A 13822-nucleotide genomic window follows, 5' to 3' on the forward strand; every position below is an offset into this window, starting at 1 on the left:
AAGTTTCTATTAAATCTTTTACCACAGAGCTTGGCACTTTATCGTTCACTACTAATTTCCTATTAGGCTAGAAGAAGCTTTACAATTCAACCCTAGGTTTCCAAGGCGAAGGCCCTATTCTTTTTTCCCTAACATTACTAGTTACTAATATTTATTGATACCATAAATTCATGAATTATTTAATTTAATGCTCATGACTACTACATGAAGAATATACTACTAACATTTTATGAATGCAGAAAAAGAGGAAGGTTAGAGAAGTAAATAAATAAAGATAATTGCTATGGAAGGCCGTGGCCTCTATGCAGAGTTGTTTACTTAGGGAGTGTTCAGATCTCATTAAATTAATTGTCTTCCTCAAAGACTAAAGCAAATATTAGTTTTCTTTGTGCTCTTTTATCCTTGGGATCACCTTTTGAACAATCATAATGTGAGATCTCATATTTATCAAATGACACATGATCAATTTATTTATACTTAATTTTTTATAGCTAATAAGACATTTTAATGTATTTAATATATTGTTATCCTCACAGTAACCCTGTGGCATAGATGAGCAGGAATTAATGCTTCAATTTTCATAATCTGGAGTCCGAGGCATCAAAAGAATAAAGGATGTCCAGTCAGAGGTGGAAGTGCTAAAACCAGAATCCCAGGTTTTAGGACTTTTAGGGCTGGTCTTTTCTTTAGGTTTTTCTAAATTCAAGTTGTATATGACATATCACAATGACAATGCTTGTTTTCATGTGTTATCTACTTATTGTCTTTCATTATGCCTTTTGATTATCAGCTACAAGAATGATACAAAGTCTTTTTCTGCAAAAATAGCAAACTGCCTCTAAAACTGTAATACAAATTTAATGACAATCAAGAACAAAATATATTTTCTATTCCACCTGAATTGTACACTTTTACAATTTCCACATCCTCCTAATTACCATAAAATGAAAAGGCTGTGACAATGAAAGAATTATTTCACGCTGACTTTCAAAACACATCTAAAATCAATTTTTAAAAACTATATGACATCCAATGAAAAGAAAGCATGGTCTTTTAATATTATTCTATGCCATGCACACGTACTATAATGATAAATGTGTAAAATGAAATATGAATATCAATAGTGATATTTAACACATAACTGGATAATTTTCACATTTTAAAGATAATTAATTGGCTTACCTTTAATACAATACAGTTATCATCTGTCCGAATTGCTCCAGCTCTACACATGTAAGTTAAACTGGAATAAGACAGCAGAAAATAAGTTTTTGCTTGGAGTTTAAAGCTTTACACGAAAAATTATTTAACTTTAAGATTTTATAAAAAAATCGAAAACCAAATAATATCACTTATCTTGAGAGTGAAGATTTTGACAATTCGCTTTTCGGAGGTTCAGTCAATTTAACAGTCAAAGAAAACTAACTGACAAATACAGATGGGAAGCCAGCTATTAAAAAAACAAAACAAAAACCTACCAAATAGTTTTAAAAATAAATAACCTAATGATGGACACATTTTGAGGCTAGGTGCTGGGCACATGTTGTATTCTTTATACTTCAGAATTTTCCATAATAAAAAGGGAAAAATGTTCAAAATGAAACATACGATTAACACGTTATCTAAGTTTAAATGAAGTGAAGTTGGAATATTCTAACTCTGAATGCAGCAGAAGTATCACAGAAGAGGCATTTAACTTGTAACACAGCTATCCATCAGAAATGAACTATTCAGAAGTTAACAGCAGTGGCTTTGGGAACAAGTCAATAATTTGGTTCTAATGAACAACAATTGTAAGCTGCCTTTGAATAAGAATATAATTAATTTGTATTCCCTAGGCAGGCGCCGAACATTAAGCGCTTCAGAAATTTAAATTAATGAATTTCCTTTTTGATTACATTCCTTTAGCAAGATGGGGGAAAAAATTAAAACATCCCATGTTGGCTTCTACCACAAGTTACAAACAAATAGGTAAAATTATTTTACTTATATTGTAGAGGGCTGAAATATTTGTAGTTGTTATTATCTTGAGGCTTGTCACCACATTGTTTTTTTGAAACCATTTACTTGAGGACATTACCTTACTGACAGAGGCAAATGCTCAGTTTTAAAGACAAAAAGCAAGCAAAAAATACAAACAAAAACCAAACAATTCATGAGTAATTAATTGAAAATGCCAAATTCTCACCAAAATATTAGAACCACAGCTTAAATACTAAGATTAAACTGAGCATAGAACCCTACACAAGTGCTCAACACATCCATGTCATGTACTGATAATTACCGAACATGCACTGAATGCTTACATAAGCCAGAAATTGTGCTAATAAAAACTCTGCAGCCGGGCACGGTAGCTCATGCCCGTAATCTCAGCACTCTGGGATAACGAGGTCAGGAGTTTGAGACCAGCCTGACCAACATAGTGAAACCCTGTCCCTACTAAAACTACAAAAATTAGCCAGGCGTGGTGGCACGTGCCTGTAATCCTAGTTACTGAAGAGGCTGAGGCAGGAGAATTGCTTGAACCCGGGAGGTGGAGGTTGCAGTGAGCCGAGATCATGCCACTGCACTCCAGCCTGGGTGACAGAGTGAGACTCTGTCTCAAAAAAAAAAAAGAAAAAAAAAAAACTTTGCATAAATATCTTACAAACCATCACAACTTTATGAAGATTTGTGTGTGTGTGTGTGTGTTTTCCTCGAAAGATGAGGAAGCCACGTTCTCTGAAATCATCCCATGGTTATCAACTTCAACTAATTCTCATTCCATATTTCTATATCTTATAGTTCCCTGGCTAATACTTAGCATAGTATAGGTTGGTTAAATTTAATCTAATTCAGTATTATTTCAACTGAAGTACAAGGACAGTAGTTTGAGGATGTAATAAAGTAATTTTCTGAAGACAGTCTCAAATGTTATATGAGTGTTCCTGTTCTGCATACTACTAGTAACAAGCTGAGTATAAAAAACTCACATCCATTTAAGAAAATGTGGGATGGAACTCTGACTTTCAAATTTCAAAATCCCAAAATAAAATGGGGATTGGAAGCAAGCAAATTTGGCTGTCCAAAAATACTCTAAGATATTGATAAAGCACTGTCTTTCTTCCCACATTGTCCTTTTACCATTTTGCTGATGTGAGCTGCATCTCAATAGGCTTATCCCTCTGTAACATCTTCACAAAAATCTGTGGTAACAATTCTCCATCAACCAAAACTAGAAATAAAACAAACAACAATGATTAAGGAAATTCTTTAAATCTACAAAGTTCATCAATTAAATCATGTAGGTGCCACTGAAAGCTCCAGCCTACCATTTACCAGGGTCATCGATACCTGGGGGTTTTCAAAAGCTAAAACTGAGAAACATTTCAGTGCTTGCATTCGAACCTGTAAAAATAAATGAACAAACAAAAAATGCATTTATTTTAATTTTGCAAATGCAAATGCTAATGTCTCAGAATCTAAATTCTTCTAAAAAATTATGTAAATCTGCTTAAAATACTAACAGGCCTTAAAGACATAACAATAACACCTGTATAGCTGAAGAGCACAGTAAGTTAAAATTAACTATAAAAGTTAAAACTAATTTTGAAGTAATAGAAAAAAATGAGGAAGTAGCAATTTAAATTTAACTAGACAAATCTCTAATCAAAGTTAAAAAAAACTACAAAATACAGTTGGTAAGACAAAGAGAACTTAATAACAATTAATTACCAAGTGCCTTTCAAGGCAAAAAAAAAAAAAAGAGTACTCTTATGCATGGAATGGAGCAAGGGAACAGAAGGAGAGGAAACAATGTTACAATAAAATTTAAGAAGCACTAATTTTTAAAATACTCATGAATTGTGCTAGTATTCCTCAGAACTAGGTGATACTTGGTTTGGGATAATACCAAGGACCCAATCTCTTAACCATATATAACGTGCTTTACAATTTCCAGAAGCTCCTAAGAGATGTGTATTTTTTAAAATTCTTTCCATTCTAATCCAATCTAATCCTCACTTCCAAGCCTGAGTCTACACATGATGTTTTAATGTGGAACCTGAGTTTGACAAGCACTCACAAGATAGGTAGCTGGGGTATGAAGCCCCTCACCTGGGCAATGCTCTGCAGCACTAGTACGTGGCCACAGGAGGAACCTAGAATATACTAATGGCACTTTGGTAATACAGCAAACCCTGGCAGAAGAGTAATGTTAACAGACTAGTACCCTTTCCACAACCTGTAGGTTTTTCAAATCATTATAGTAAATAAGGAAGTCTAGTGCAGAAAAGATAGGAGAAATGGAGGAAGAGCTGGGGGAATTAATGAAGCTACAGGAGATGAAGTAAAGGAACAATAAACAGCCACCTGAACGACTGTTTTTTGATGTGCAAGTGCTGACTGGTTTAGCCTCTGCATGGCACAGTAAAGAGGAGGTAGCTCTCAGTATATATTTATTTCCCCTGCCTCTGGCTAGTTTGAAGTCAGTTCCACTCCCCATTCCTATCCTTATGAGCTCTTTACCAAGACTAAACTAGATAGCTGAGGTAGGGAAAACACACACATCAGTAGACCCTACCTGAAATAAATTTAAAGACTAAAAGGGCAGAATGGAGTCACTGCAAGAGGACAGAAGACAAAAATGACTGCTTCCCTGTTCTGCAACAAACTCCTGCAATACCCAACTCTAATGTGACACAATAAGGACTACATGTCAATATTTGCTACAACGTGTAGATGGACAACAATGAATGGCCAAGGTTTTAACTCAACACCTGGTAATATGACACTGCTTCCTTTTATATATAAAAGACAATAAAGAAAATTTAATTAGTAAGTCTGAAAACTCTTTACTTTTTAACTCAAAGTACACAACATAACATATTTTAAGTGTTGATGTGTATGCAGGAATATGCTAAGTCTGAGACACTGTGGTTAAATAAAGGTCTCAAATATGAAATTAAATGTCTTTCTTTTTTTTTTTTTTTTGAGACAGAGTCTTGCTCTGTAGCCCAGGCTGGAGTGCAGTGGCCGGATCTCAGCTCACTGCAAGCTCCGCCTCCTGGGTTCACGCCATTCTCCGGCCTCAGCCTCCCAAGTAGCTGGGACTACAGGCGCCCGCCACCTCGCCCGGCTAGTTTTTTGTATTTCTTAGTAGAGATGGGGTTTCACCGTGTTAGCCAGGATGGTCTCGATCTCCTGACCTCGTGATCCACCCGTCTCGGCCTCCCAAAGTGCTGGGATTACAGGCTTGAGCCACCGCGCCCGGCCAAATGTCTTTCTTGATATAGAAAGTCACTGCTTCTATACTTCGGGCATCATGGCACTGGTACCTACCCAAAAAGGATTTGAAATCTATTTAATGGGTGCAAATCAATAAGAACTCATGGTACAACTGTATTCTAAAAAACACAGAGATGCAAGGGCAGCCTTTTTTTTTATTTTTCAGAGCATTCTATAGCTAAAATGATGCCCTATAACATTTCACTGATAAAATACTACTTTTGATCACAATTATCAAAGAAGCAATAAAAATACGTGGGTCTCTTTCTAGACATCACAAACAAGGTATAAAAATCTGGCCACAATTTTTAACATCTTACTTTGTAGGACAGTGAGGTTAGTAGGTGAGCAATATTCTGAACTGCACCATGGTTAAATAAAATTGTTTGATGATCTGGCCCCTGTAAGAAAAGAGAATACAACAATACATTTAGAAGAGCAATGATTCATTCCAATAAAACCACATTTACTTAAATGTAGAAAACCACATTCACTACAGTAAAGAATCCTGTTGCTCTTTGCTTAAACTAACTCAGACCTCAAAAAGCAGGACAAACACTGTGTTTAGTCCTGCAAGGGACTACCATATCTTAACTCATCTCAGTTCTAGAAATGCTGCCTCGTTACCTCCTAGAAATAAAGAAGTGGGCCCAGAAGCTATATTGGCACAAGTCCTCTGCAATTATTAAATAGAATACCACCACAGCAATAGAGCCATGATGAATTCTGCATTTCATGTGCACATTATTGGCCTATGCCCACAGGAAACAGTGGCAGAGTCATTCTTACAACTTAGAACTGATGAGTTAGTCAGGGGAACTCTAAAAATGAATTGTAAAAGAAACTGGACCACAGACTAACCTACCTTAACACATCAGGGAGGTCTGAATAATGCTATAGTGGGAAACACAACACTCCGTAACTGGGAAGTGAACAACAACATGTTTTGGTTTCCATATTTCTATCTCATTTTTCTTTTTAAAAGCATTGGTTTGGCCGGGTGGGTGGCTCACACCTGTAATCCCAGCACTCTGGGAGGCTGCAGCGGGCAAATCAAGAGGTCAGGAGATCAAGACCATCCTGGTCAATATGGTAAAATCCCATCTCTATTAAAACTACAAAAATTAGCTGGGTGTGGTGGCGGTGCCTGTAGTCCCAGCTACTCCGGAGGCTGAGGCAGGAGAATTGCTTGAACCCAGGAGGCGGAGGCTGCAGTAAGAAAAGATCGTGCCACTGCACTCTAGCCTGGGCAACAGAGTGAGACTCTGTCTCAAAAAAAAAAAATTGGTTCTTAAGAGTCAGAAGGTAAAGAGATAGGAAAATGAAGGGTTTTTTTTTCCTCAATTCTGTTTTCTACTAATCCATGTACTAAAGAGCTTCAAAGTGGCAGAAGCTAAAGTTAATGCAAAGCTTCAAATGTGCCATAATTCTTTTTATATTCATAATTCTTTTTATATCCATATTCATTTTATATCCAACCTTATCCAATCAATTAATGAAAAATCAGTTAAAGCCAACACAGGAATGATATTTCATGCTTATCATTATTCAGAAGAGAAAAATATCACATAGGTAGGCTATCAGTCTGGGCTCACCAGAAGAAACCAGTTACTGGTCCAGCAAGCGCTCTCAAACCAATTTCTCCAACCCATTATTTAAGCAAGTGACAACTGTCCTGAAGATGCTTGTTGTTTCTTGAGCCAAAACACCCATCATTTGAAGTGGGGAAATTAGCATTCATACTTCTGAATAGCACAACTGTCATATTCCACTGTATAGGTAACGATCCCCAAATATTTTATGTATTATTAAAAGAATCCGTAAAAAACTCAGCAACTTCTCTCTGTCCATACATTTTCTAACTTTGAGTTTCTTATTTTTAATCACAATACAGTATTCTACAGTTTGCTCATGCAAACCCCCATTGTATATTTTAGGTAGTTTCTAATGTTTTACTGCTATAAGCAGTGTTCTGTTGAACATTATTTGAAGCTGCATCTCAGTACAGATCCTGAGGTTATGAGGATAAATTCCCAGAGTAAAATGGTGTGATATAGTTATTATTACATATCCATCCAGAATGATGCAAACCTGTTTTTGTAATAACTGAAAATACTGACAATCTCAGGGCATTGGTTTTAAGTGTGCTCCCTTTCCTCCCACCTCATCTGCAGTTATAAGTATAGGTACTACTTAATGGATACTGGATACCAGTGCCAGGCACTGCTCTAAACACTTTACATGCATTGTCTCATTTGAAACAAAGGAGTCTTTGGCTTATAAAGACAGTGGTGAAGACTGAAGTAGGGGAGCCAAGGAAAACAGGGGTCGCGTAAGGATTCGACGCATTTTTTCTTACCTAGTTACTAAATCATGAAGATAAGCCAAAATTAGCCTCAGCTTATGTCATCACACTAAGGTTTTTTGAGTTCCTTATCAATTTTGACAACCCAGTTTAGACACTGGCAGAGCTTAGCAAAAGCTAAGTAGGCAGGGTGCTACCTCAGGCTCTTGCACCTCATTGTTTTTCCACCTCTAACTGCAATCTGTTCTCCTACCTTGAGGTGACCTAATAGATATTTTTCAAGACATTTTATACATATACAGCAGATACGTAAATACATTCTTTCCCCCATTTTAAGACAAATGGTAGAATACTATATACACTGCTCTAAACCTTTTCTTCCTTTACAATTTATCTCAGATCATTCATATCAGTACATAAAGACTTTTCTCATTTATTTGTTGGCCTTATTCTATTATAGGAATGTTCTAAACTTTAACTAGTACCCTATAAACACTTAGATTGTTTTCAGTATTTTACTATTAATAACATCATTTCAGCGTATACCCATGTGCTTGTAACTTTTTTTCTAAGATCTAAATAAATTATGGCATATCCTTTCTAAGTTATATTTACAATGGATGGGGAAAAGATCAAGCGCACTGCAATTCTCTCTATATATAATTGTTTCCTGGTGCTGATAGATACTTTACTTTATCCCTCAAATTCTTTGCCTCAAAGATGGCAGCAAGTACTTGTTACAAAAGAAGTTCTTCCTCCTCTCTGAGGTTGTACACACTATTGTGTAAAAGCAATTGTAAGGGGCCAGACGCGGTGGTTCACGTCTGTAATCCCAGCACAGATGGCTTGAGGTCAGAAGTTCGAGACCAGCCTGGCCAACATGGTAAAACCCCATCTCTACTTAAAAAAAAACCAAAAAACGAAAATTAGCCAGGTATTGTGGTGCACATCTGTAATCCCAGCTACTCGGGAGGCTGTGGCAGGAGAATCGTCTGGACCCAGGGGACTAAGTTTGCAGTGAGCCGAGATCACGCCACAGAACTCTAGCCTGGAAGACAGAGTAAGACTCCATCTCAAAAAAAAAAAAAAAGCAATTGCAAGGAGGGAATTAGTGGCTAAACCAAATAGCGAGGAGGCTCTGTCATTTGAGACTTATCAGTCTCTCGTTCATCTTTCTCCAAATCAACCTGCAGCAACCGGGTGGTGAGGGGCAGCATCCACTGGGTGGGAAGCACGTAAGTCTTCATGGCTTCTTCCCCCCTCCCCTCCAGAGATAGGGTCTCACGACATTGCCCAGGCTGGTCTTGAACTTCTGAGCTCAAGGGATCCTCGCACTTAGGCCTCCCAAAGTGCTGAGATTATGGGCACGAGCCACCACGCCTGGCCTAGTTCTCATGGTCTTAAACTCCAAAAAACAGGTCTCAGAAATCTGAGTAAATACTTAACAAATAGCAACCGTTCAGAAGTTAGAATTTCAACAAATATTATTTCTGTTGGGTGTTTTTTGCTCAATAAATCAGAGAGAATTTTTCAAAAATACAATTATGATTAGATTACAACACAAATGCTTTAGTGATCTCTTTTTCCCTTCCCCAAAGTATGTAAATTTATTTAATACTGATACCAGTCAAAGCAAATTAGTAATTTTAAGTTTTGTCATTTAATCTTAGTTTAATGTGAGTCCCTACAAATGAATCTTAAAATTCTATTACCTTATTTTTAGCCTATATGCAAAAAAAGAACAACATGAAAATAAAAGGGTTTTATGTTTAATGACAATACATGGACCATTGGATCAGTTGTTCTCAAAGATACATGTTGTCAGTATATTGGTAAAGTTGTTAATATTGTATTTTAGGCTTTTACTATTGTCACTGGATTTATAAATGCTATACTGTTTCTTGAAGTCTAGCTATGTCTCAGAATATTTAAATGTGGTTATTTAATTACAGTGGCAAATGCTAATTTATCCAATTAAAAGGTGAGTAAAGGTGACTTTCTCTGATAACATCTTCCCTTCTGTCAGTGGTATGAGGGTGGCTGTTAAATCATTATCCTCAGTTTAAGTTTCTCTCCAGCAAAAAAAATAGTGATTTAATGGTACTCTATAATTTCAGCTAAAACAGCATTGAGAAGTTTCAGATGAGCAATCCCTAAAGTGCTGAAGTTTCTGATGAGTAATCCTGAAAGCTATTTAGGTAACTTCAGGAATGGGATTATTCAAACTTCTCATAGCTTAAAATAATTTAACATGTAGTTATTCCTCCAGGTCCAATTTTCGGTAGCCTTTTGGGATTACTGTGGTTATGACTAGTAGATGCTGGGCTTTGTTGAACACTCAGGAATAGATTTTTCTTTTTTTTTTTTTTTTTTTGAGACAGGGTCTTGTTCTGTGACTCAGGCTGGAAGTGCAGTGGTGCAATGACTGGTTCACTGCAGGCTCAACCACCTAGGCTCAATCGATGCACCTCAGTCTCTTGGGTAGCTGGGACTACAGGAACACGCCACCATGCCTGGCTAATTCTTTTATATTTTTTGTAGAGACAGGGCTTCACCATGTTGCCCAGACTGGTCTTAAACTCCTGGGCTCAAGAGAGCCACCTGCCTTGGCCTCTCAAAGTGCTGAGATCACATGTGTGAGCCACTGCACCCAGCCCCTGAAAAATTTTTAATGAGGCATACAGTTCTGGAGCATCTTCCTCAACTTGCCATGCTGGCTATAAGACGTCATTTTGTTGTTGGAAAATGTTAGGCCTTGATGGTTTGAGCTCCTTTTAAACAAGTGAGTTGCAAAAAAACCTGTCATTTTCTTAAAGCCTTTCTTTGCCCACCTCAAAAGATTAAGGCATTGTTCCATATCTCTGCTCCTATGAGTTAGCCCACACTTTGTCAAAGTAATCCAAGAAGAGAAACTTCAAAACTTTTTCACAAATATCTTAAATAGTACCGAATAGATTGTGCTAATCAGCTAGGGTTTGTTTGGAAGAGGGTTTAGATGTCTAAATTACAATGTAGAAACTTTTCCTAGAACCGGGTGATTTAGTTTTCATTTATTCGGAACGCTGTTCTAAAACAGCATAGACCTGTGTCTTCCAGGTGTTCTCTTATCCCTTCTTTCCTATAGTTCCCAAAGCTCCTTACTTGCAACTTGTATTATAAACGATAGGACGTATTATAAATGATATAGTATCATCAGAAGATAATTATTTGGTTAGAAGTTAGAAAATGTGTAGAAATTAAGAAAGATCTCAAGTAATCACCCATGGTTATCAAAAATGACACATTCAACATATAATCTATAAAGCAAACTAAATGGCACTTCATAGGCTGAAGGGAAAAGAAAGAGAAACTTTACTCAACAATGAGAAGAATCTCTCTCATTTCTCCTTATATGAGATCACTTAAACCAGTTTCCAGTAATAGGGAACAAGGGTGAGGGGAAACAGTCATGATCACACATTGCTGGTAGTATAAAGTGGTATAATCTCTATTTTAAAAAAGTGGTAAAATTACAAACACATATATTCTTTGACCCCAAAATTTTATTTCTTATAAAATGCCTTATATACAAGGTATTTTTTGCAGTATTGTTTTATAATAGCATAAGACTGGAAACAAACTAAATGCCCAACAATAGAGGACTGGATAAATAAATCTATGCACTAAAATACTATGCACTGTTAAAAAAAAAAAAAAAAAAAGAATGGGGGAGAGCCTTAGAGATATGTCAAGTGAACAGTATGTATGTATGATATGCTGTCATTTGTGTTTAAATATACAAACATATATATATACACACACACATAGGTCTACTTATATATGTATAGATTACCTCTGGGAGAGTATACAAGATTTTACATTATAGATAATATTTATTCTGGTTCTTACTTTACAGCAGTGTGAGAAGATCTGACAGATGTACTCCTGGGTATAGCGGGACCTGCTAAGCAGTGCCATGAGGTGTGGTATCACTGTGGCATCCTGGGGAAGGAGAACACAGCAACAAGAAACTCAGGCACCATGAGTACGTTTGATAAAACACAAAATATTTCCACGAAAAGGTAGTCAAACCTCTTATCTTAATGACAGTAAATCAAGTCTCCTTAAGGCACAGTGCAAAACAAAAGCAATGTGGCCATGAAAATTGTCTAGGTCAACAACAAAGAAAAAGGCTTCAATATTCATCCTTGATAGCAAAATACGGGAACAGGAAATTCTCAATAACTCTCTCAAAAATTGCCTACATCCTCATGATAAAATCATTTCAATAAGACGTGACAGAAATCAGTTCTGAAACCAAAATGTGAGGTAACTAGTACATTATGCACTAGTAAATAGTTTATAAGGAAGAATTTTTGTATAAAAATGAAATTTGAAAATTTTGATCTCCAAAACGTTAAGCACCAGTAACTACTAACAATCTCGCATAGAGACTGCAGTTAGCTATTTTCAATCTGTACAAGACGAGACAATTTACATGATTGGCAGCTTCTCAGGTACAGCCCACTCTCTGCCTATTGCTGACACTTAACAACCTATGTAGTAGCACAGAAAAAGAGAAAATAACCCACTCTGCTGCAAGTCTCTCCAAGAATTTCCTTTTATTTAGGATGCAGGCCAGGAGCGGTGGCTCATGCCTGTAATCCCAGCACTTTAGGAGGCCGAGGCGGGCAGATCACCTGAGGTCAGGAGTTTGGGACCAGCCTGACCAATATAGCAAAACTCTGTCTCTACCAAAAATACAAAAATTAGCCGGCCGTCATGGTGCATGCCTGTAATCCCAGCTACTTGAGAGGCTGAGACACAAGAATCACTTGGACCGGAGAGGCGGGGGTTGCAGTGAGATTACGCCACTGCACTCCAGCCTGGGTGACAGAGCAAGACTCTGTCTCAGAAAACAAAAACAAAAACAACCAACGAAAGAATGCAGAAGGAATTAAAAGTTGAAAGGTATTTGGCTGGAACTACAGATAAAAAAGGAGACTCAGCTCAAGCTTCCTAATCAATGACATCACAAGAGCTATGCTTCTCAAGAAGGAATGTGCATGCAAATTCCCAGGAGATGTCCTTAATGTACAGACTCTGATACTGTAGGTTTGGGGTAGGATCCTAAGAGTCAGCTTCCAAATGAGGCTGATGCCACTGGTCCACAGACCATACTTTGAGGATCCTCACCAGAGACAACAGAGGGCAAAGAAAAAAACTTAAAAGAACACCCTTGTTGGGAGGAACAAGATTTGGGATTTTCCTCGGGAAAAAAAAAGAATGCCCAAGATACATAAAAGCCAAGTAGGAAAACAGAAGGCTGCTGATTCCCTACAAGTAGAATATCTCCCCCATTTGTTAGTGTAACCCTTTGTGTTTACACAAGTAGTTTAAAAACAAAATGGAAAACTTAGAAAACTTCAAAGAAAGTCAGATACGAAGTGCACAGAAAGAAAAGGAAAATGTCAAGTGGGGGAAGGTGAATTGGGGTTTCACTGGCAGAGGACAGTGAAGTAGGTAGCAGCTAAGATAGAAAAGGCAAACAGAGGTAGATTAAAAAGCCTCTATTGGGCTCCTAAAGCTATGTCCACCTCCTTCCTTTTCTCTAATGTTCTCACATTCCTCACTTTCCCTTAGTCACAATAGCCCTCATCTCATTTCTTCACATCTGCCCCCTTTCTGTCAATTGTGTCTATATATCCACAGTTTACAGATTATTAAATAAGGCAAATAACAATTATTACATACAAAATTTGCCCAAAATCACCCATCTGATAAACACGATTTCAAATTAGAAATCCTGCTGTTTTTTTACTGGACTACCTACCCCATTCTCCTATTCTACTGCCTGAGTTGTTCAAACAGCTGGCCTCTACACACTCCAACTCACGGAAGTCAGTTAATTACACGGAAACACTATTGCTAGTTATTCCCCAATCCAACTCTTCACAAATTCTCCACTGTCTCTGAGGCATAAAATATTTGAGGCACAAAATTGAGATGGTTCATAATTTAGATACTCTAAATTTAACCTCCCTGGGTCTCAATTTTCTCATGTAAAACAGCTGGCATAGACCAGAATTTTCCAAATTGTGCACCAGGATCCATTAGTAGGTCATGAATCAGTTTAGAGAGTAAGATGGAAGGAGTTTAAATAGTTGGCCAGGACCAACTTCTCCCCTTATTATGGGATTGAGGGTAGGTGAGAAACTTCCAGGGTAAAAGAGACAGGTGACTGGCTTACTCTCTTTGCAAACATTACAATAT

General features: G+C 37.2%; 1 protein-coding gene across 10 annotated transcripts in view; it reads right to left on the reverse strand.

Annotated features, from left to right (window-relative positions):
* ARMC8 (armadillo repeat containing 8) overlaps positions 1-13822 on the reverse strand; it is a 113285-nt gene that overhangs the window by 59858 nt on the left and 39605 nt on the right. For 8 of the 10 annotated variants that reach the window (XM_009201644.2, XM_021934823.2, XM_009201640.2 and 5 more), the window contains 5 exons: positions 11459-11551; positions 5586-5666; positions 3312-3387; positions 3124-3214; positions 1183-1243 (listed from right to left, as the gene is read on the reverse strand). In XM_009201644.2, the coding sequence (XP_009199908.1) occupies positions 1183-1243; positions 3124-3214; positions 3312-3387; positions 5586-5666; positions 11459-11551 (402 nt within the window). The remainder of the gene's footprint in view (positions 1-1182; positions 1244-3123; positions 3215-3311; positions 3388-5585; positions 5667-11458; positions 11552-13822) is intronic. The other 2 variants (XM_003895053.4, XM_003895054.4) reach the window with 1 other exon arrangement.

The sequence above is a fragment of the Papio anubis genome, chromosome 2 (genome assembly GCF_008728515.1).
Source record: "Papio anubis isolate 15944 chromosome 2, Panubis1.0, whole genome shotgun sequence".
In the NCBI taxonomy this organism is placed as follows: Eukaryota; Metazoa; Chordata; class Mammalia; order Primates; family Cercopithecidae; genus Papio; species Papio anubis.